Genomic DNA, 23,321 nt, shown 5'->3' with positions numbered 1-23,321 from the left:
ATAGTGGCCCACATCCCCACATATAGACCCCCCCTGTACATAGTGGCCCACATATAGACCACCCCTGTATATAGTGGCCCACATATAGACCCCTCTGTATATAGTGGCCCACATCCCCACATATAGACCCCCTGTATATAGTGGCCCACATCCCCACATATAGACCCCCCTGTAGATAGTACCCCACATCCCCACATATAGAACACCCCTGTAGATAGTGCCCCACATCCCCACATATAGACCCCCTCTGTATATAGTGGCCCACATATAGACGACCCCCCCATAGATAGAGCCCCCACTATAGATAATGCCACTCACAGTTTTATTAGAAAAAAACATTACATACTCACATGATCCCGTTCCCGCGCAGTCCGATGGCAATGCAGACCTGCTCTCTTCTGAGCAGGTCTGCTGGAGCTGAACGATGCGTCGTTCAATGATGTTGATTGGCGGGGCAGAATGACTACCCCCGCCAATCAGCGTCATTGTAAGGCGCTGAATGGTCGGGCATTCAGCGCTGATGCATGTATTTGGCTGTCGCTAGCACCGGGGCCCCCCTCCAGTGCTAGCGAAGCCTACGGGCATGAGAGGGCCTGTGTCACCCGGCCCATACTTGTTAGAGGCTCGGCGGCGCGGGCCCCGTAGTAGCGGAGCTACTGCTGTAGCAGCCACAACGGCTGCTAGCGGCGACATCGGGCATATGGGGGGGTGTCGGCTGCCGACATGAGCCCCCCTCAAGTCGCTGTAGGAAAGGATTCTTTAGAGTAAGAGCAGTCACACTTGGAAATGCCCTACCCTAAGAGATAGCAGGACTTGTATGGACATGTATCTAATGACTAATGGCATTGAGAGTTCTCATAAACAAGGAGAATGATGCTAAATTCATCCAGGATAAATATCCAACTGCAATATGAAGTAAGACAGGATTTTTTTTTTCTAATTTGAGGGCGTTTGTTTACCTTTCTCTGGACAAGCTAGTTGTGAGGTTGAACTTCATGTACATAATTTTTACCAACAAACAGATTTTGACCCCACAGAATGTTTGATAACAATCTGTAGCCACAAACGGAAAATTTAGTTTAGTTGGAGGTCTAACCCCTGACCCTTACAGATAACAGCCAATCTACCATAAGAGATTAGGGCAGTCTAAGCTAGGTGCCGCCACCACCACCACTCCGACACTTTTGGTTTCTGCATATAGTGATGACAACCAGCTTGAAACTATCCAACCTACAGCCACAAGTGTATATTCAGCTTTTAACATGAGGTTGAGTCTAAAGTGATCAAAAAATCAAGCTTGTTTAATTTTGTGTGGCTATAGAAGCAGTTACATGTATATTTGTAAATCAAACAAATTATATTGTACCAGCTTGGCTCTTTTTAGATTGCCTTTGTTATTCAAGATATGAAAATTTGGAGCTGTGTGCTGGTACTGTTTCTAAGGAAGTAAATATAATGACATGAAATATAAAATGGAAAGCAGCTGGAAGTGCCCTAGTAATACAAATGAAGAACATTGTAGCTTAGGAAAAATCTTATTTTTGTTCTTGATTGCTCTGGTTTGTAACACAATTGTAATTCTGATCTCACAGCAAGCTTGAAACAGCTTATACAATGTATTTCCCCTCCTTGGGTACTCTAATCATTAAATGCTATGTCTTCTGCATTGTGTATTAAGAGGTTTCTGTCTATTGTACTGCACAGTATACATTTTATGTGGAAATTGTAGTGTTAAAGAGGACCTGTCAACTCTCCTAACATGTCTGTGTTAGTAACTACTTTTTTTCCTCATGAAATAAAAATTCTGGAGCATCTTTTCTTTTCTTAGAATTTATTCCTCTTAGAAATATATGAATAAATTGACAACTAAGTGTTACCATTTGGGGGGGGGTGTCAATTTATTTGTAAATATTCTGAAGGAATAACAGAGGAACGGTACTACACAGAGTTATAAGAAAAGAAGCTCCAGAATTGGGGAATACTAATACAGTGAAACCTCTATGAGACAACCACCCAAGATTGCCGGGAAAAATGGTCTTTTAGAGGGGTGGTCCTCTCAAAGAAAGGGGCCAATATACACATAATATAGGAGAATTTAAAATCTGTTGCAGAAAAATCTGGTCTAGATGTGGGGGGAGTCATTTCAAAGAAATCGTCTTTAACCTATTTTGAGCCTTCAGGTCCAGACAACGTTTAGTTTTGTATTTTAATTTTTAGCACTCGTTAGTTAAATTGCTATACTTTGTATGGAAGCACAGGTCAAAAATGCGGGCAGCTGCCCGTGCCGGCAATCATGGCCTTGTGCATTGGACCTTATAGTGACTATTGTCACTAATAGGGCTGTGCTGGGTCTAGTAAGACCCAGCAGCAGTCTGCCACTAACGGCACCCAGCGATCATGTGACCAGTCCGGGACCAATAGAGGCTGCCGCTGCCTTTTTTTTTTTTATATTGCATACTCATTGAGCGCTGTGTAGAAAAGATCAGAGAAGATAGAAGCAGTGAAGCTGCTTCTATTTTCCCCTCGGTGTCCCTGGCAGTCACTGACTGCCAGAGACCCGACATTCAGCTGCCCGGTTGCACAGGCAGGAAGCTAAAACCTGCGCCGTAAATAGTGTCAGCCAAGACTTGCACTGAAATCTGCATCAGAATAATGCTGCTTTGAACTGCCGTGTTTTTCTGAACTTTTGGGGCACAGAACGCTATTCCAGGCCACATGCAACCCGCGTGCTACTAGTTGTTCACCCCTGATGTAGAATACAGTTTGTTTTATTGCTCAGGGTATGTTCACACGCTTAGCAAAAAAGTCTGAAAAATACGGAGCTGTTTTCAGAGAAAACAGCCTCTGATTTTCAGGCATTTTTAAAGCTGAAAATGAAGCTTCTTTTAATTTGGAGCTTCTTTTGAGGCTTCTTTTCAGGCTTCTTTGAAGGCGTTTTTTGAGGCGTTTTTCATAGTGTTCAATGGAAAATCAGCTCCAAAAAACGCCTCAAGAAGTGACATGCTACTTCTTTTTACAGAGCGTCTTTTTACGCTCCGTTTTTTAAAACAGAGGCGTAAAAAGACGCCCCGTATTAACTAAATTCTGTTTTTCATATTGATTTCAATGGGCAGATGTTTGTGGGCGTTCAGCTTCCATCTTTTCAGGCGTTTTTCGAGGTGTAAATGCCCCAAAATACACCTGAAAACACTGCGTGTGAACCCTAAGGGTATGTGCACACGATAACTGCAATTACATCTGAAATTACGGAGCTGTTTTCAGGAGAAAACAGCTCCTGAATTTCAGACATAATTGCATGTACTCGCGTTTTGTGGGGCGTCTTTTACGGACATAATTTGAGGCTGTTCTTCATTAGAGTCAATGAAAAACGGCTCCAATTACGTCCCAAGAAGTGTCCTGCACTTCTTTTGACGAGGCTGTAATTTTACGCGACGCGTAAAATGACAGGTCGTCGGCACAGTACATCGTAAAGCCCATTGAAAGTAATGGGCAGATGTTTGCCGACGTATTGGAGGCGTTTTTTCAGACGTAATTCGAGGCGTAAAACACCTCCATTACGTCTGAAAATAGGTCCTGTGAACCCAGCCTGAGAGTTCTAAAATCATCTGTAAAACTTCTAATTTAGTCTTATGGAGTAATAGTTAGCGACTTACATTGAAAGAAAACAACTCAATACAGTATGATTTCCCTCCAAACAAATGGAGAGTTAGGGTATGTGCACACGACCATTTATAAGGCGTAATGGAGGCGTTTTACGCCTCGAATTACGCCTGAAAAGACGGCTCCAATAGGTCTGCAAACATCTGCCCATTGCTTGCAATGGGTGTTATTATGTTCTGTGCAGACGAGCTGTCATTTTACGCGTCGCTGTCACTTCTTGGGACGTTTTTGGAGCTGTTTTTCATTGACTCCAATGAAAAACAGCTCCAATTATGTCCGTAAAAGCTCCAATTACGTCCGTAAAAGACGCAGCGAAAAACGTGAGTACTTGCAAAAACGTCTTAAATTCACGAGCTGTTGTCGTGTGAACATACCCTTAAACTGTTAAAAATTTGCTGGATGACAAACAATATGGTCTCCATTACAGCTGTACACAGGTTTTTTTTTCTAGATATGGTCTGTAGTGAAATGGGTGAGTGGGATTCACCACTGTTTAACTAGACATATTTTCCATTTAGAATCCTGTTAAAACTGGATGACAACCCGTCTTTCAAGGAAGGCGGAACTTTGAAAGTTTACCTTCTTTAGCTATGAATATGAGTGGGCTAGGCTGAAAGGTTTCAGCTTTACGGGTGTTTAAATAGTTGGGATGTAATAAAGATTATTGGCTTTTATGGTCATTCATTCACAATACATGTATTGAACTAAACTAATTGTGTGAAGATGAACCATTCTATTTTGTAATTTCAATATCTCTAATGCTCCATTCGTTGTTTACTATGTTCCTGTGTTTTCTTAACAGGTAGATAAGAAAATTGTAAGAACAGAAATTGGGGTCCTTCTGCGTCTTTCACATCCGAATATTGTAAGTTTAGTTTTTCTCTAACTAAACAATTGAGGGAAAAAAAAAATATTACATGTTCATTTATGTCAGTGAGATAGTAGTGACACCCCTGTTGTCACCTTATCAGAGTGGCAGCCCAGATTCGAGCAGAGGCCCTCCCTTGCTCAGATCCTTTATATTTTAACCTTAATTTAAAAAGAGGATAAACTAAACACTGAGGGTATGTTCACACACAGTGAGAAAAAACGTCTGATAATACGGAGCTGTTTTCCAGCGAAAACAGCTCCTGATTTTCAGACGTTTTTTTAACAACTCACGTTTTTCGCGGCATTTTTACTGCCGTTTTTGGAGCTGTATTTCAATGGAGTCAATGAAAAACGCCTCCAAAAACATCCCAAGAAGTGTTCTGCACTTCTTTTGACGAGCCGTCATTTTACGCGCCGTATTTTGACAGCGATGCGTAAAATAAAGGCTCATGGGAACATAACATCGTAATTCCCATGGGCAGATGTTTGTAGGCATATTAAGGGCGTTTTTTCAGGCGTAATTCGAGGCGTAAAACGCCCGAATTATGTCTGAAAACACTGTGTGTGAACATACCCTTATACTAAGGCCTGATTCACATAAGCGTTGAATACAGACGCATGTTTTTCAATAGGGCCGTTTACACGGTCGTTGTTTCAACAGACCGTATGTAGGGTCCGTTGAAAAATAGAACCTGTCCTATTTTGTTCCGTTTTCACGGATCCCTTAATAGGCTCAAGTCTATGGGGATCTGTGAGAACGGAAACCGCACGGGTGTACTTCAGACGTGAAAAACGTCACGTTTCCCCACGCTCGTGGGCGGATACGCTGCATAAAAGCACACGGTGTAACCGCCCTGTGCGCCGCAGGGAATTCTGGGCGAAAAAGCGCACCAAACTGTGGTGCCGTTTTTCGCCCAGAATGTCCTCTGCGGAAAACTGCAGCACTTAGCTGGCCTGCCTCCTCGGATGATGTTTCATCCCAGGAGACCGCTGCTGCCGCCTGTGATTGGCTGCAGCGGCGGTCACATGGGATGAAGCGTCTTCCCTGGAGGCCCACAAACAAAAGACAAGGCAGCACATCCATAGAAAAGTGCAATTTATTCACACACAAATGCGACGTTTCAGTCCAACAGGATCTTTCTCAAGCTTGAGAGAGGTCCTGTTGGACTGAAACGTCGCATTTCTGGACGAATAAATTCCACTTTTCTTTGGATGCGCTGCCTTGTGTCTTGTTTGCAGATCTTACCCATGGGACTTTGGATTTGGTTCTTTTGAGGCTTGCACCCATTATATTGGAAATATCTTGTGTCTCCGGTGCTGTGACATTCTTCCTTTTTTATCCCAGGAGGCCGGCCCTCTGACGTCATCCAGGCCGGCTTCCTGGAATGATGTTTCATGCCATGTGACCGCCGCTACTGCCTGTGATTGGATGCAGCGGTCACATGGGATGAAACGTCATCCCAGGAGGCCACGCTGGAGGGCGGAACACAGACTTCTGGGTAAGTATGACTATTTGTTTTTTTCTGAGTTGCGTTTTTTAGCGAGATCGCGGCGAACTCGTCGCAAAAAATGCAACAATTCAATGGGGAAAACCCGCAACAAATATGCAGCGTTTACGCAACTACAATTGGCATGCTGCGGAATGAAATTCCGCACGCAGGTCAATTTCTGAGCGTTTTTTACGCTCAGTATTTACGCAGCGTGTGGATGAGATTTGTTTCATCTCATCCACTTTGCTGCTACTGTATTTTCTGCGGATGTTGCGCGACAAGTTCTGTTGCAGAAAAACCGCATTATTTACGTAACGTGTGAACTAACCCATACTGTAATGAACTAACCTAGACATATGTATGTAACATTTAAAATAAAAAATTAAATACTTGAGGCAAATAGTCACGATTAAACATATCCTACTATTTTGTGCATTCAGCTCCTAGGCAGACCTATGTGTCTCCATGGTTACAGACTACAGATTCTGTAGTCATATGTTATTCCCTTCCATATGCCCCCTCCTCTACTGTCTGTAGGTTAGCTAGAAAAGGGGGAAGAGGGAGAGGAGTTACACATGAATAAAGGATAAGACTGCACAGGCTTTGTTTGCAGTATGTAAGCATGGAGAAACATAGGTCGGCATAAGATCTGAATACACAAAATGGTATAAAATTGACCTCATTTTCTACAGTATTTTTGATGAATTGCAGCCAAGAAAAAAATGATTGCAAAAGTGCACGTCCTCTAATGTCTTGTAAAATAAGAACTTTTAATGTCATTTTCTTGCAGATAAAACTGAAGGAGATATTTGAAACACCGATGGAAATTAGCCTTGTTCTTGAACTGGTGACTGGAGGTGAATTGTTTGATAGGTGAGTGATGAACCAATTCTCACTATACTTTCAAGATAGTTTTTTTTTGTCCATATTTAGGTGGATGAGAGAAATAAACAGGTGTGAGAACCACTCGCGATAATACCATATTAGAATCTGAACTTCTCTATCTGCAAATAACATCATTTACCCAGTACCCCTGGGACTTAGACACTTAGCAAAGAGCATTATATTGTTAGAGAGTCTTGGACTCCTGATAAAAGCCAGCTCCAAATGAAGTCATGATCATGTCTCTCAGTAAGATTGATGTGTTTTGTTCATAGAACTGACAGACATGCAAATGATTATATTCTCTTGATTCCTGTTAAATCTTGAAGTTACGAAAAAAAGCTACAAAATTCAGCGAGCTGTAAATCCACAGTTCCACTTTTATATTATATTGGGATTTAGAACCGAATTAGTGAAAAAAGGGATCCTGTTTAATTCCACATGCAACGTTTCAGCTCAGTATGAGCACATTCTGAGCTGAAATGTTGCATGTGGAATTAAACCGGATCCCTTTTTTCACTCGTTTGGTTGTGCTGCCTCACTTTCCTCTATCTACGTTGAAGGGTCATTGGACTGTGATCTAGGAGGAGTGAACCCACCTTAGTTGTGTGTCCAGTGTTGCTGATTTGTATCTATCTATATTGGGATATACAGTTAGGTCCAGAATTATTTGGACAGTGACACAATCTTCATGATTTGGGCTCTGCTGCCTCCACATTGAATTTGAAATGAAACAACTGAGATGCAATTGAAGTGTAGACTTTCAGGTTTAATTCAAAGAGTTGAACAAAAATATCCTGTGAAACGTTTAGGAATTGCAACCATTTTTCTACACAGCCTCCTCATTTCAGGGGCTCAAAGGTAATTGGACAACTTAACAGTACCATAACATTACCATCGGCATTTGAAGTGTTAGAATCAGGCAAGCACCCCCTCAAACAAGCCATCGTGCCCCCCCCCCTCGCGGCACGATCGGCCGGTAACAACGGTTGTGATGGCAGCCTGGGGGCCTAGCAAAGGCCCCCAGTTCCGCCATCTTTGTACTCTTTTGAAGCTTTGCCTCCGGCAGGAGACTGTCAGAATCACGATATACTGCAATACATTAGCATTGCAGTATATCATGCAAGCGATCCAAGGATCGCTGCTTCAAGTCCCCTAGGGGGACTAATAAAACAAGTAAAAAACTGTTAAATACGTTTTTTTTTATGTTCCAAAAAAAATGAAGTATTAAAAGTTCAAAAAAAAAACCTTTTCACATTTTTTCCCTAAATCAATGTTAAAAAAATAAAATTTAACGTAACTGGTATGGCCGCATCCTTAAAAGTCCGAACTATCACAATATAGCGTTGTTCAACCCGCTCGGTGAATGCCGTAAAAAAAATATATATATAAAACACGCAAATTGCTGTTTTTTGGTCACCATTGCGCTAAAAAAAATGAAATAAAAAGTGATCAAAAAGTCGCAAATACCCCCAAAATGGTATCAGTGAAAACTATAGATCGCCCCGCAAAATTTAAGCCCTCATTGCTAAATTGATGGAAAAATGAAAAAGTTATGGCTTTCAGAATATGGCGACAAAGATTTTTAGAAGTAGTTTTATTTTTTTAAAAGTGGTAAAACATAAAACAAAACATATAAATGTGGTATTGCTGTAATCACAGCAACCTGTAGAATAAGGTGAATATGTAGTTTTTACCACCTGATGGACGCCATAAAAACAAAACCCCCCAAAAAATGGTGTAATCGCTGATTTTTGCCCATTTCACCCTAACAAATAATTTTTTTTCAGCTTCCCAGTACATTATGCGGTACAATAAATGGTGCCATGAAAAACTACAACTTGTCCCGCAAAAACAAGCCCTCATATGGCTATATAGACGGAAAAATAAAAAAATTATAGCTTTTGGAAGGTGGGAAGGAAAAAACAAAAGTGAAAATCCCAAAAATGGCTGAGGAGGGAAGGGGTTAAAGGGAATGTGTTGCTAGAAATTTTTTTTTATTTTTTTTTTTAGTTAAACAATTATTATTTGAGTGATTAGACATTGTTTTAATTTTTTTAATTTTTTTCACAAGTCAGGAAATATTATAAATTAGATTCTAATTTATAACATTTCCATGTGCTGGGCACTAGAGGGAGCAGTTCCCAAAATTGCAGCATGATCAATGTGGTAAAGCAACCTCATTGCTTTATGCTGCAAATTTGGGGTAGACACACACTCTCTAGTGTCCTCACACAATCCCCCCTCCCTTATTCTGGGTAGTGCCAGGAGAAGGAGGGGGTTGAATCTTCAAACCTCCTACACTGTGTGCCACCATTTTCTGAGCGACTGCACAATATAGGAGGATTAGATACAGTGCTAAGCAGACAGTATAACACGAACACACACGAAAATAATACAGCACATGCACAAACATAAATTACCTGCTCCTGCCGCCGCTGCCGCCTCCGCTCCTATTCCTTGTGCCTTCGCATATGGCCGGAAGTTGTGGCCGGAAGTCGTCATCTTAATGTCCGGCAGCTGCTTCCGGTCCACATGAAAATGGCGCCGGATTTCGCTCTGCTAACGAGCTTCGTTTTGGTCTGTGTGGGAGCCGTTCCCACACAGACGGCGTATGCTGCAGTGAATGGAACGGCTCCCGTTCGTATTCTCTATGGGGATGTATGTGCCGTATTCCATCTCTGTATGTGTCGTTAATCGACACATACAGAGATGAAAAAAAAAATGGCAGCCCCCATAGAGAAGTAAAAATTAAAAAAAAGTAAAAAGTAGAACACACGAACACAAATAAATAAATGTTATTTTTTTAATCAAACTAAAAGCAATATGATAAAAAAAAAAGTCATGATACCTTCCCTTTAAGCATGTTAGTAGGGTTGATGCACACAGCAGTATTGTGGCTCTACTTTGTATGGAGCCATAATGGGGTCTCCATAGAGCCCTCTATATGCCTCTAATTTCATAAATTACTCTAATTGTTTATCTGTTTGAATATTTATATTACTGGATATTGCCACTTTTGGCAAGTTTCACAGTACATACATCAATAACATTAAAACCACCTGCCTAATATTGTGTAGAGCTCCCTAGTACCGCCAAAACAGTTCTGACCCATTGGGCATGGACTTCACAAGACCTTTGAAGAAGTCCTGTGGTATCTGGCACGAAAACTTTAGCAGCAGATCCTTTAAGTCCTGTAAGTTCCAAGGAGGATCTGACTTGTTGGTACTGCACATCCCACAGATGCTCAATTGGAAATTTGAGGCCAGGTCAACATCTTGAACTCTTTGTCATGTTCCTCAAATCATTGCTGAACAATTGTTTGCAGCGTGGCAGGGCGCATTATCTTTCTGAAAAAGGCCACTGCCATTAGGGAATACCATTGCCATGAAGGCGTGTACTTGGTCTGCAACAATGTTTAGGTAGGTGGTACGTGTCAAAGTAACATCCACATGAATGCCAGGACTCAAGGTTTCCCAGCAGAACATTGCCCAGAGCATCACACTGCCTCCGCCAGCTTACCTTCTTCCCATAGTGCATTATGGTGCTATGTCTTCCCAGGGAAGAGACGCACACGCAACCGGCTGTCCACGTGATGTAAAAGAAAACATGATTTATCAGACCAGGCCACCTTCTTCCATTGCTCCATTATTTGTTTCTGATGGTCACGTTCCCATTGTAGGCGCTTTAGGCTCTGGACAGGATTCAGCATGGGCACTCTGACCGATCTGCAGTTAAACAGCCCCAAACGCAGGAAGCTGCGATGCACTGTGTTCTGCATTAACTCTATTAGCAATTTGTGCTACCGTAGCTCTTCTGTGGAATCTTGGACCCCCATGACCATGTCGCTGGTTCACTGGTTCTCTACTTTTTGTAGGTACAATCCACTGAATACTGGGTACACCCCATAAGACCTGCCATTTTGGAGATTCAATGACCCAGTCGTCTGATTAATACAATTTGGCCCTGGTCAAAGTCACTCAGATCCTTACTCTTGCCCATCAAATTTAAGGAACTGACTGTTCACTTACTGCGTAATTTATCCCATCTCTTGGCAGGCGCCATTGTAACGATATAAAACCCTGTCAGTGGTTGAACTGTGTAATTCTCATGCTAAATATAGTTTTTTTTACAAACAATTAAACGTAACATTCTCCTATTAACATGCTTGTTTGGCTTGACATGTTAAGTCTATGGAGGCATATTACGGGATGACCGACTGCCTGACACTATGTAGGGGGAAATAAAAACCTACTTAGGCCTTATTTAGACGAGCGTATTTCACGTCCGTGTTACGCGCGTTAAAACAACGCGCGGAACACGGACCTATGCAAGTCAATTGGGCCATTCAGACATTCCGTGTTTTTCACGCAGCGTGCGTCCACTGCGTGAAACTCACTGCATGTCCTATACTTGTGTGTTTTTTGCGCATCACGCACCCATTGAAGTCAATAGGTGTGAGAAAATCACGGACAGCACACGGACGCAGATCCGTGTGCTGTGTGTGATTCATGCAACAGTTGCTAAAGAAATTATTTTGAAAAAGAAAACCACCTCCTTCAGTTTATTTTGCTGACGTGAAACGCGTGACGTGAAGTGCGTGTCCGGCTATGCCATAGACGGAAGCCTAGTGGGTCCTGACGAAGTCAGGACCCACTATGCTTGCTGTCAGTGAGTAGCTGACAGCTCTAATACACTGCACTACGCATGTAGTGCAGTGTATTAGAATAGCGATCAGGGCCTCCTGCCCTCAAGTCCCCTAGTGGGACAAAGTAATAAAGTTTAAAAAAAGTTAAAAAAAGATGCGTCAAAATAAGAAAATAAAAGTTTTAAAAGTAATAAAAGTAAAAATCCCCCTTTTTCCCTTATCAGTCCTTTATTATTAATAAAAATATATAAACAAATAAATAAACTATACATAATTGGTATCGCCGCGTCCATAACGGCCTGAGCTACAAAATTATTTTGTTATTTATCCCGCGCGGTGAACGCCGTAAAAGAAAATAATAATAAACCGTACAAGAATCACAATTGTTTGGTCACTGCACCTCCCAAAAAATGGAATAATAAGAGATCAAAAAGTCGCATTTACCTAAAAATGGTGCTGATCGGAACTACACTTCGTTACGCAAAAAATAAGTCCTCACACGGCTTTCTTGATGGAAAAATAAAAAAGTTCTGGCTCTTAGAATAAGGTAACACAAAAAGTAAATGATATTTTACAAAACGTATTTTATTGTGCAAACGCCATAAGACATAAAAAAAACTATAAACATATGGTATCGCCGTAATCGTATCGCCCCGCAGAATAAAGTGAATATGTAATTTATAGCGCACGGTGAACGCTGTAAAAAAAATAGAATAAAAAAACAATAGTAGGATTGCTGTTTTTTATTCACCGCGCCACTTAAAAATATAATAAAAACTGATCAAAAAGTCACATACACCCCAAGAAAACTGCAATGAATTCCTCGAGGGGTCTAGTTTCCAAAATGGGGTCACTTTTGGGGGGTTGCCACTGTTTTGAACCACAAGACCTCTTCAAACCGGACATGGTGCAATAAAAAAGGAGAGCTCAAAATCCACTAGGTGCTCCTTTGCTTCGGAGGCCGGTGCTTCAGTCCATTACCGCACTAGGGCCACATGTGGGATATTTCTCAAAACTGCAGAATCTGGCCAATAAATATTAAGTTGCGTTTCTCTGATAAAACCTTTTGTGTTATAAAAAAAATGGTATAAAAAGGATTTTCTGACAAAAAAAAAATGTAAATTTCACCTCTACTTTGCTCTAAATTCCCGTGAAACACCTAAAGGGTTCATAAACTTTCTAAATGCTGTTATGAATACTTTGAGGGGTCTAGTTTCTAAAATGGGGTGTTTGATAGGGGTTTCTAATATGTAGGTCCCTCAAAGCAACTTCAGAACTGAACTGTAACCTAAAAAAAGAAATAAATTAGGCAATACTTCGCTTCTTACATTATACTGATAATGAGCAGTGCCCACCCCGAGATGACCCCAGTTTTGACCGTTTGTATAAACGGAGACCCCTATTAGACCGTTTCAGTGCCCGGTTTTCTCAAGCATACACCCCCGAGAAGTGTATTTCTATTGATGAGTCCTTGGTAGATTTTAAAGGTAGGCTTCAATTACGCCAGTACCTGCCGAGTAAGAGGGCACGGTATGGCGTGAAGATGTATGAGCTGTGCGAGAGTGCATCAGGGTATACCTACAGATTTAAGATATATGAAGGGAAGGGCAGCAGTATTCAGCCCCCAGAATGCCCCCCTTACTGGGAGTTAATGCAAAAATTGTGTGGGATTTGGTGCACCCACTTCTGGACCAGGGTTACCACCTCTACCTGGATAATTTTTATACCAGCGTCCCACTCTTCAACTGCCTCGTTTCCAGAAGTCCTGCGGCATGCGGCACTGCTAGAAGAAATCTGACAGGCCTCCCTAAGACACTTCTTGGGCAAAAACTCAGAAGGGGTAAGAGCAGGGCACAATCCAGCAGCAACATATTGTGTGTCAAGTACAAGGACAAGAGAGATGTCCCACCAGTACCCATGTACCTGTACGAGGTACCAGAACAGAGACCCCCAATCCAGACTGCATCCTGGACTACAATAGGTACATGGGAGGGGTGGACTTGTCAGATCAAGTCCTGAAGCCCTACAGCGCCATTGGGTGTGGTATAAGAAGCTGGCCGTGCACATCATACCGATGGCTTTGTACAATGTGTACGTGCTATGTCGATGTACAGGCCAGAGGTGAGCTTTCCTGGAATTTCAAGAGGTGATTAACAAGAACCTAATCTTTAGGGACCAAGAAGGAAGGGGGGGCACCCAGTACTTCTGGAAGCAAGGCCACACGCATCGTAGAAGGGCAACACTTTCCAGGAGAAGTTCCCCAAAATGGCAAGAAGGGAAAAAGTCAAAAGAGGTGCAACGTCTGCTATAAGAGGGAGATAAGGGAGGACACAATATATCAATGTGACACGTGTCCCGAAAAACCAGAGGTCTGTATGAAAGAGTGTTTTAAAATTTATCATACACCCCTTGGTTTATAATTTACCCCAATTTTACTTACCCCGATGTACTCCGCACAGCTTATCCCCCCTCGTCTTTCCCCTATGGGCCCTGCTGTGTGCCCAGGCAGCTGATAACAGCCACATGTAGGGTATTGCCGTACCCAGGAGAACCCACATTACAGTTTATGGGGTGTATGTCTCCGGTCAAAATGCTCACTACACCTCTAGATGAATGCCTTAAGGGGTGTAGTTTTTAAAATGGGGTCACTTCTTGCGGGTTTCAACTGTACTGGTACCTCAGGGGCTTCTGCATACATGACTTCGCACTAGAAAATCCCCAGTAGGCCAAATGGTGGTCCTTTCATTCTGAGCCCCCCCATGGGCCCAAACGGCAGTTTATCACCACAAGTGGGGTATTGCTGCACTCAGGACAAATTGCGCAACAGAATGGGGTATTTTATTTCTTGTGAAAATAAGAATTTTTGAGCTAAAACGACATATTATTGGAAAAAATTCATTTTGTTTTAATTCCCAGCCCAATTCAAATAAGTTCTGTGAAAAAACTATGGGGTCAAAATGGTCACAACACTCATAAATGAATTCCTTGAGGGGTGTAGTTTTCAAATGGGGTCACTTCTGGGGGGTTTCCATTGCTTTGATACCTCTGGGGCTCTGCAAATGCGACATGGCACCCGAAAACCAAACCAGCAAAATCTGCACGCCAAAGAACACACAGCGCTCCTTCCCTTCTGAGGCCTCCCATGGGCCCAAACGGCAGTTTATCACCACAAATGGGGTATTGCTGCACTCAGGAGAAATTGGGCAACAAAATGGGGTATTTTGTTCCATGTGAAAATAAGAAATTTTGATCACAAATGACATCTTATTGGAAAAAAATAATTTTTTTTAATTTCACAGCCCAATTCAAATAGGTGCTGTGAAAAAACTATGCGGTCAAAATAGTAACAACAACCATAAATGAATTCCTTGAGGGGTGCAGTTTCCAAAATGGGGTCACTATTGGGGGATTCCTACTGTTTTGGCACCTCAACACCTCTTCAAACCTGGCATGCTGCCTAAAATCTATTCTATTAAAAAATAGGCCCCAAAATGCACTAGGCGCTTCTTTGCTTCTGGGGCTTGTGGGACATTTCTAAAAACTGCAGAATCTGGACAATACATATTTAGTAGTATTTCTCTGGTAAAACCTTTGCCTGTTACAGAAAAAAAATTGAATAATATTGAAATTCAGCAAGAAAAATTTAATTAGCAAATTCCACCTCCACTTTGCTTTAATTCCTGTGAAATGCCTGAAGGGTTAAAAAAAACTTTCTAAATGCTGTTTTGAATACTTTGAGGGGTCTAGTTTTTACAATGGGGTGTTTTATGGGGGTGTCTAATACATAGGCCCCTCAAAGCCACTTCAGAACTGAAGAGGTACCTTAAAAAAAGGGCTTTTGACATTTTCTTAAAAATATGAGAAATTGCTGTTTATGTTCTAAGCCTTGTAACGTCCAAGAAAAATAAAAGAATGTTCAAAAAACAATGCTAATCTAAAGTAGACATATGGGAAATGTGAACTAGTAACTATTTTGGGTGGTATAACCGTCTGTTTTATAAGCAGATGCATTTAAATTCTGAAAAATGCTATAGTTTCAACATTTTCTCTAAATTTTGCAATTTTTCACCAATAAATATGGAATATATCGACCAAATTCTACCACGAACATGAAGCCCAATGTGTCACGAGAAAACAATCTCAGAATCGCTTGGTAGGTTTAAGCATTCCGACGTTATTACCACATAAAGTGAAATATGTCAGATTTGAAAAATGGCCTCTGAGCCTTAAGGCCAAAACTAGGCTGCGTCCTTAAGGGGTTAATGCAGTTTTTTGAGCCAAACCAGAAGTGGCTCCAAAAGGAAAGAAAGGTATAAAGAAAAGACTCATGCATCTCCTTTCTTTTGTATCCAGTCCTGTGTTTGGCTAAACCTGAGCCAAAAACTGCATCAAAACTGTGTGTGTGATCCTGGCCTTAAAGAAGTCAGACATTTGATGATAATCTACAGTAGTAAACATAGAGAAAAATATAATCTGAATACAAGTCAATTAGTTATCATTATAATAGACTATAATGAAGCACTAGGGAGGGAATAAAGCAACTTTTCTATTCCAGTTTTCTTGCGTAAAAAAGTCTCAAACGGCTCAAAAGTTGCAAAAAAACATTCTGCTGCTTTTCTAAACAATGAGCAGAGCTTAGTGGAATGGGGCATGACCACCCGTGGCCCTGGGCTACTATAATTTATCGCAAAAACTGTCGTAAATTATAGGTGAAATCTGCGTAGATTTCCTTCAGTGGCGCACCGACAGCCGAAGATTTGACAAATTTATTAAGAGGTGTGCACTACTTAATACATTTGTTGCTTCTTACTCTAACTTATTTCCTATTAAGACTGGCATATGAAATGCCAGTCTTAATAAATTCTCCCCTAAGTCTTTTCTAATTTGCAACTTATTCCTATAATGTGAACAATAATGATGATGTACTCCTATTAAAAGTATGCCAACCCATTCCCCTGACAGAATCCTAAATTGCATTGTGATTTAGAATGATTGAGTAGACAGTCAGCTTTGGGGTAAAAACAGATGTATCAGAATTGAATTTGTGGCAGTACTGCTAATTCATCATGATAACTCTCGGAGTTAGGATAACACATAGGTTTTTAATGATAAATGAATCTTTGTAGGTTAGTTCCAGGTTTATCTCTTTGGCCTCTATAAACGTTGTGGCAAAAACTTTTCAAATCGGTTTGGATTTAATTGTTTAATTAATTTTATTGTAATATATTTAACATAATTTATATAATATACGAAGGGAGAGCATGGTCTTTGTGATTAACACTGTTTAGACAAGATGCTCCATACGATAAAACTGATGACAAGCTTAAGACACTAAGAAGTTATGTCATTCTTGTGTCAGAAATAACTGATTTTTAAAGAAGAACCCAAATGGAAAACATAAAGTCAATAAAGCAGCAGTAATAATCATATAAAATTACACCACCCAAGTGATCCTGTATCCAGCATTACACCCTGACCACTAGCTTCCTCTCCATTGTAGCTGGGACTGGAATTACGAGAGACACATAGTAATACAACCTCCAGTTCTCCATCCTATCCTCCTGTTATCCAAATCCCTCATAAATAAAAACTTTTTCTGTTTTTTTTAAATGTGTCAACTCTGATGAATTGTCAACATCACAAAGATTCTTCTCTGTTTGGCATTTTATATATATTTGAATAACAATATTTTGGCTTCTTTGCAGAATTGTGGAAAAGGGTTATTACAGTGAGCGGGATGCTGCCGATGCAGTGAAACAAATTTTAGAAGCTGTTGCTGTAAGTATTTTGCCATAACATGTGGATCTTATTCTATGGTCTTGTATATGTTATAAATTTGTACTCTATAACTAACCATTTTAGCAAAAATAATTGTATATATTCATGAGTGGCTGAGGAATATTCTTAGCAAAAGTTACATCTGTGGTATGCCTAGTGCAGGAAAGAGTGCATCAAAAAAATACCAAAGAAAGAATCCTGGTGTCATTCACCGCCTCCTTCCATGTCCTGCACTTAACATAACACAGTATAAATGTTGGCCAAACTTCTTCTTTAACCCATCATAGATGCAGAGCGGTTAGCGCGAGTTGCCTTATACTTACAGTTCGTGGCTATCGCGAGCTCAGGAGATGAGTCCGCACAATTCACAGTGGGTGTTGGCTGTAATATACAACCGGGCTTCAGCTGCAGCGGCCGGGCTTGGAGCTAACTCCAATCCATGCCATTTACCCTGGGATTTTGACTGTGGAATCTAAGTGGTTGAGAGTGGAAAGGCGATCGCTGGGTGCTAATGGTTGCTATGGCAACCAGAATCCTAACACTGTAACAATGGCCTCATGATCCTGTCAGAGGCAGTGCCTAATAGGCTGCCTGTCTGTGAAGAATAAATAAATAGTGCAGTGTATTATAACAGCAATCAGACGTTTAGGCCTTCAAGTTTAGTGGGTCCAAGAAAAAGGTAACAAAAAGTAAAAAGAAGAGTTAAAAAAAAATACAACAATAAAGTTTCAAGTAATAAAACCAAAAATCGTCTTTTTATCCTTATCAAGTCCTTTAGTATAAGAAAAAAATAATAAAAACTATACATAATTGGTATCGTAATGGCCTGAACTTTAAAAATATCACGCCATTTATCCTGTGTGGTGAACCCTGTAAAATAAATAAATAAAAAACAACGCCAGAATTGCTTATTTTTGGTCACCTCGACTCAAACATTTACTAAATTGAATAAAAAGTCACATGTACCCCAAAATGGTACCAATAAAAACCACGGCTCGTTTCGTGAAAAACAAGTCCTCACACATTTTTCCATTGACTAAGCGGAAAAATAAATGTTATTTATTTTTTTAAAAACTATATAAATTTGGTATCGCTGTAATCATATCAACCAGCAGAATAAAGTTAAAATGTCATTTCTACCATACGATGAATGGCGTAAAAAAAAATTTTTTTACATTTTATTCCCTCCCGTTTATGATTCTGCTTTGGAATTGCTGTACAAATCGCAACAGAACTTAACTTGTGATTTTTAATGCAGAAATTCAGCAGTGTTTATGCTGTGTTTAGACGTACCCTAAAGAGCCCTTTTGCCCATGACCTTCTCAATGCTTAAACACTTAATAATTAGGCAGGATTGAAATGTGGTCAGTAGATGATCTCCAGCATCTGTTGATAATGTGTCCGTGTTATCATTTTACTGGAGAAACATACAGCAACGTAGTCTACAGCAATGTGTTCAATCATATGAAGGGATGAACCATCAAGTCTTGCTCTCTTGTATGACCTAATATATAATGTTCCTTGATACTGAGATAAAAATTTCTCCGGCCAAGTGTAGTCCGTTTTTATATCAGAATACAATAGTGGCCATTTACCAAAACTCCAATCCTCTAATGCTACTCCACCCTTCTGTGGTTCTGTATCATTAATAGCAGTATCAGATTTTGGCCTTCTAACACTTAGTCAGTGGAATACTTACCGTAAGGGTATGGCACCTACAGTGGGAGGGTGTCCTGAACTTACCTAATTTCCCTGCTTCCCATAACACTGTCGTAAGGGCTTACTAAAGCTATCACTAGGGGAATTTACTAGATCCATTTTTTAGTGTGATACTAGCAGTCTAGAAATTCATATGCAGTTAGCACCCTCTAGCGGTAGCTGCATACATACAGAATTCTATCATGCATCACATCAGAAAAACAGAACTTCCCTATCCATATATCTATAATAAAATTAATTAGCACGTAATTTGAAACCTAAAATAGAATGATTGACATTAACCTTAAATGCTATGTACAATTTTGAAAACGTTTTTTTTTCATTAAATCAAAGTTGTAGGTAGTTTTAAACATTTTTTAAGTTTTGTCTAGTTTTTCCAATTCAGCTTCTGTGTATCCTATGATTCCGTCAATTCAGCTGATGTACTTAGATGTGATCGATGTCATGGTGGTCCTGTGTGTTAGACACACAGGACCTGCTCTCACCTGAGACGTCAATTAACCCCTTCACATGACCGGAGACCACGCTGAGTTAAAGGCCGCCGGGGAGCAGAAAACCTGCTAACTCTGCAGGACGTTCTAGAACGGCCCTGCAGAGTTAATTGCGGACCGTCCGGACGTTTATAGTCTATGGGCGGTCCGGAAGTGGTTAAGTTTTGTCTCTTTCCACTGTGGCCACTTTTGACCTTCCTGACAGCCTTATTTTTCAAATCTGACGTGTCACTTTATGTGGTAATAACGTTGGAATGCTTTTACCTATCCAAGCGATTCCAAGATTGTTTTCTCATGACACATTGTACTTTAAGTAAAATTTGGTCGATACATTCAGTATTTAATTGTAAAAAAACACCAAAATTTTGCGAAAAATTGCAAAGAATAGCATTTTTCTAAATTTTAATGTACAGTAAAGGAAATAAGTATTTGATCCCTTGCTGATTTTGTAAGTTTGCCCACTGTCAAAGACATGAACAGTCTAGAATTTTTAGGCTAGGTTAATTTTACCAGTGAGAGATAGATTATATGAAAAAAAAAAAAGAAAATCACATTGTCAAAATTATATATATTTATTTGCATTGTGCACAGGGAAATAAGTATTTGATCCCTTTGGCAAACAAGACTTAATACTTGGTGGCAAAACCCTTGTTGGCAAGCACAGCAGTCAGACGTTTTTTTGTAGTTAATGATGAGGTTTGCACACATGTTAGATGGAATTTTGGTCCACTCCTTTTTGCAGATCATCTGTAAATCATTAAGATTTCGAGGCTGTCGCTTGGCAACTCGTATCTTCAGCTCCCTCCATAAGTTTTTGATGGGATTAAGGTCTGGAGACTGGCCATGACCTTAATGTGCTTCTTTTTGAGTCACTCCTTTGTTGCCTTGGCTGTATGTTTCGGGTCATTGTCGTGCTGGAAGACCCAGCCACGAGCCATTTTTAATGTCCTGGTGGAGGGAAGGAGGTTGTCACTCAGGATTTGACGGTACATGTCTCCATCCATTCTCCCATTGATGCGGTGAAGTAGTCCTGTGCCCTTAGCAGAGAAACACCCAAAAAACATAATGTTTCCACCTCCATGCTTGACAGTGGGGATGGTGTTCTTTGGGTCATAGGCAGCATTTCTCTTCCTCCAAACACGGCGAGTTGAGTTAATGCCAAAGAGCTCAATTTTAGTCTCACCTGACCACAGCACCTTCTCCCAATCACTCTCAGAATCATCCAGATGTTCATTTGCAAACTTTAGACGGGCCTGTACATGTGCCTTCTTGGGCAGGGGGACCTTGCGGGCACTGCAGGATTTTAATCCATTACGGCATAATGTGTTACCAATGGTTTTCTTGGTGACTGTGGTCCCAGCTGCCTTGAGATCATTAACAAGTTCCCCCCGTGTAGTTTTCGGCTGAGCTCTCACCTTCCTCAGGATCAAGGACACCCTCACGAGGTGAGTTTTCGCATGGAGCCCTAGATCGATGTTGAGTGACAGTCATTTTGTATGTCTTCCATTTTCTTACTATTGTCCCAACAGTTGTCTCCTTCTCACACAGCGTCTTACTTATGATTTTGTAGCCCATTCCAGCCTTGTGCAGGTCTATGATCTTGTCCCTGACATCCTTAGAAAGCTCTTTGGTCTTGCCCATGTTGTAGAGGTTAGAGTCAGACTGATTAATTGAGTCTGTGGACAGGAGTCTTTTATACAGGTGACCATTTAAGACAGCTGTCTTTAATGCAGGCACCAAGTTGGTTTGGAGCGTGTAACTGGTCTGGAGGAGGCTGAACTCTTAATGGTTGGTAGGGGATCAAATACTTATTTCCCTGTGCACAATGCAAATAAATATATATAATTTTGACTATGTGATTTTCTTTTTTTTTTTTTATATAATCTATCTCTCACTGGTAAAATTAACCTAGCCTAAAAATTCTAGACTGTTCATGACTTTGACAGTGGGCAAACTTACAAAATCAGCAAGGGATCAAATACTTATTTCCTCCACTGTATCTGCTTGTAAAACAGAGAGTAATACCACACAAAAGAGTTGCTAATTAACATTTCCCATATGTCTATTTTAGATTGGCATCATTTTTTGAACATCCTTTTATTTTCTACGACGTTACAAGGCTTAGAACTTTAGCTGAAATTTCTCACATTTTCAAGAAAATTTAAAAAAGCCCATTTTTACAGGGTCCAGTTCAGTTGTGAAGTGGCTTTGAGGGGCCTATACAATACAAACCCTATAAATCACCCCATTTTAAAAACTACATCCCTCAAAGTATTCAAAACAGCATTTAGAATGTTTCTTAACCATTTAGGAGATTCACAAGAGTTAAAGCGAAGTAGAGGTAAAATTTACAAATACATTTTTTTTTGCAAAAATTCATATTTAATCCATTTTTTTCTGTAACACAGTCGGTTTTACCAGAGAAATGCAACTCATTATTTATTTCCCAGATTCCGCAGATTTTAGAAATATCCCACACGTGGCCCTAGTGTGCTAAAAGACTGAAGCACCGGCCTCAGAAGCAAAGAAGCACCTAGTGGATTTTGGTGTCTTCTTTTTATTAGAATATATTTTAGGCACCATGTCAGGTTTGAAGAGGTCTTGTGATGCCAAAACAAATCTTTTACCTTGACATTCGACCAGGTTAAGGAGTAAAAGAGTAGCATGCGAAATTGAGGCCTAATTTGGCGACTTACAAAGTACTGGTTCACAATTGCAGAGCCTCTAATGTGAAATAATAAAATATACTCCTCTAGGCATTAATTAAGGAGTGTAGTGAGCATGTGCTGTGGATAATGTAATGTAAAAATTTACATTTTTCCCTAGATATGCCATTTCAGTGGCAAATATGACCTGCCCAGCTTGTGCCACTGGTGACACACACCCCAAAAAATAGTTAGAAGGGTTTTCCCGGGTATGGCAATGCCATATATGTGGAAATAAACAGTTGTTTGGCCACACTGTATGGCTCAGAAGGGAGGGAGCGCCATTTGGCTTTTGGAACGTGAATTTTGCTTGGTAGTTGTCACGTACTCTCTGCCTGCGGCTCCCTCGGTCTCCAGGACATCGAGAGTTACTCGCTCGGGCGTCGCCCGGCCTGGCAGACTGAGACAGTCTGCAGCCAATAGGAGCTCAGGAGCGTCAGACCAATCAAAGCCTGGCTGATGTTCCTGAGCTCCCGCTCTCTCCTTATTTAGTTCAGCCTGGGATAGTTGGCCTTTGTCTGTAATTAGTGTTTCTTTTGCCTGGTGCTTTCCCTTGTTTCAGACTGCCCTGAGCGACTTGCTTTTTGACTTCTTGTGACCTGACCTCGGCTGGACTCCTGACTTTTCTTTGCCTTCTGACTTTTGTTTTTTCCGCACTTTCCCGGTTTGACCCTGCCTGCCTGACTCCGCCTTTTGCGCCCGGACCTGTCCGCGGCGCAGTCTCCCTCCATGTACTTCCCAGGTGACCCTTTCGTACTGTCTCTGTCTTATCTTTTTGTCGGTTTCACTTATACCAGTATAGGGAACGACGCCTAGTTGTGCGCCGTCGTTTAGGTCGGGTTTGGGAAGAACAGGGACCTCACTGTTTACTGTGTATTTGTTCATGACAGTAGTAGTTTTGTTTGAGTATTGCTGGTGTTTTCATTTATAATGTGGGGGCATATGTAAGTTGTGCGGAGTGAATCAGGGCATAATAAGGTGGTATAATAATGGGATCAGGGGCGGATTAAGGGCACCATGTGCCCTGGGCACTTTTTCAGGTCTGGCCCCCCCCCCCCGCGCGAACTCCGAAGACCCT

General features: G+C 40.9%; 1 protein-coding gene across 3 annotated transcripts in view; it reads left to right on the top strand.

The window, feature by feature from the left end:
• The window catches only part of CAMK4 (calcium/calmodulin dependent protein kinase IV), a 289,756-nt gene that overhangs the window by 140,528 nt on the left and 125,907 nt on the right, over window positions 1-23,321 (top strand). For all 3 annotated transcript variants that reach the window (XM_075836731.1, XM_075836733.1, XM_075836732.1), the window contains exons 3-5: window positions 4,463-4,525; window positions 6,811-6,893; window positions 17,256-17,328. In XM_075836731.1, coding sequence (XP_075692846.1) covers window positions 4,463-4,525; window positions 6,811-6,893; window positions 17,256-17,328 — 219 coding nt within the window. The remainder of the gene's footprint in view (window positions 1-4,462; window positions 4,526-6,810; window positions 6,894-17,255; window positions 17,329-23,321) is intronic.

Source organism: Rhinoderma darwinii, chromosome 1 (genome assembly GCF_050947455.1).
Source record: "Rhinoderma darwinii isolate aRhiDar2 chromosome 1, aRhiDar2.hap1, whole genome shotgun sequence".
In the NCBI taxonomy this organism is placed as follows: domain Eukaryota; kingdom Metazoa; phylum Chordata; class Amphibia; order Anura; family Rhinodermatidae; genus Rhinoderma; species Rhinoderma darwinii.
Note: the sequence above shows the minus strand (reverse complement) of the source record. Positions and strands in the feature narration are given on the sequence as shown.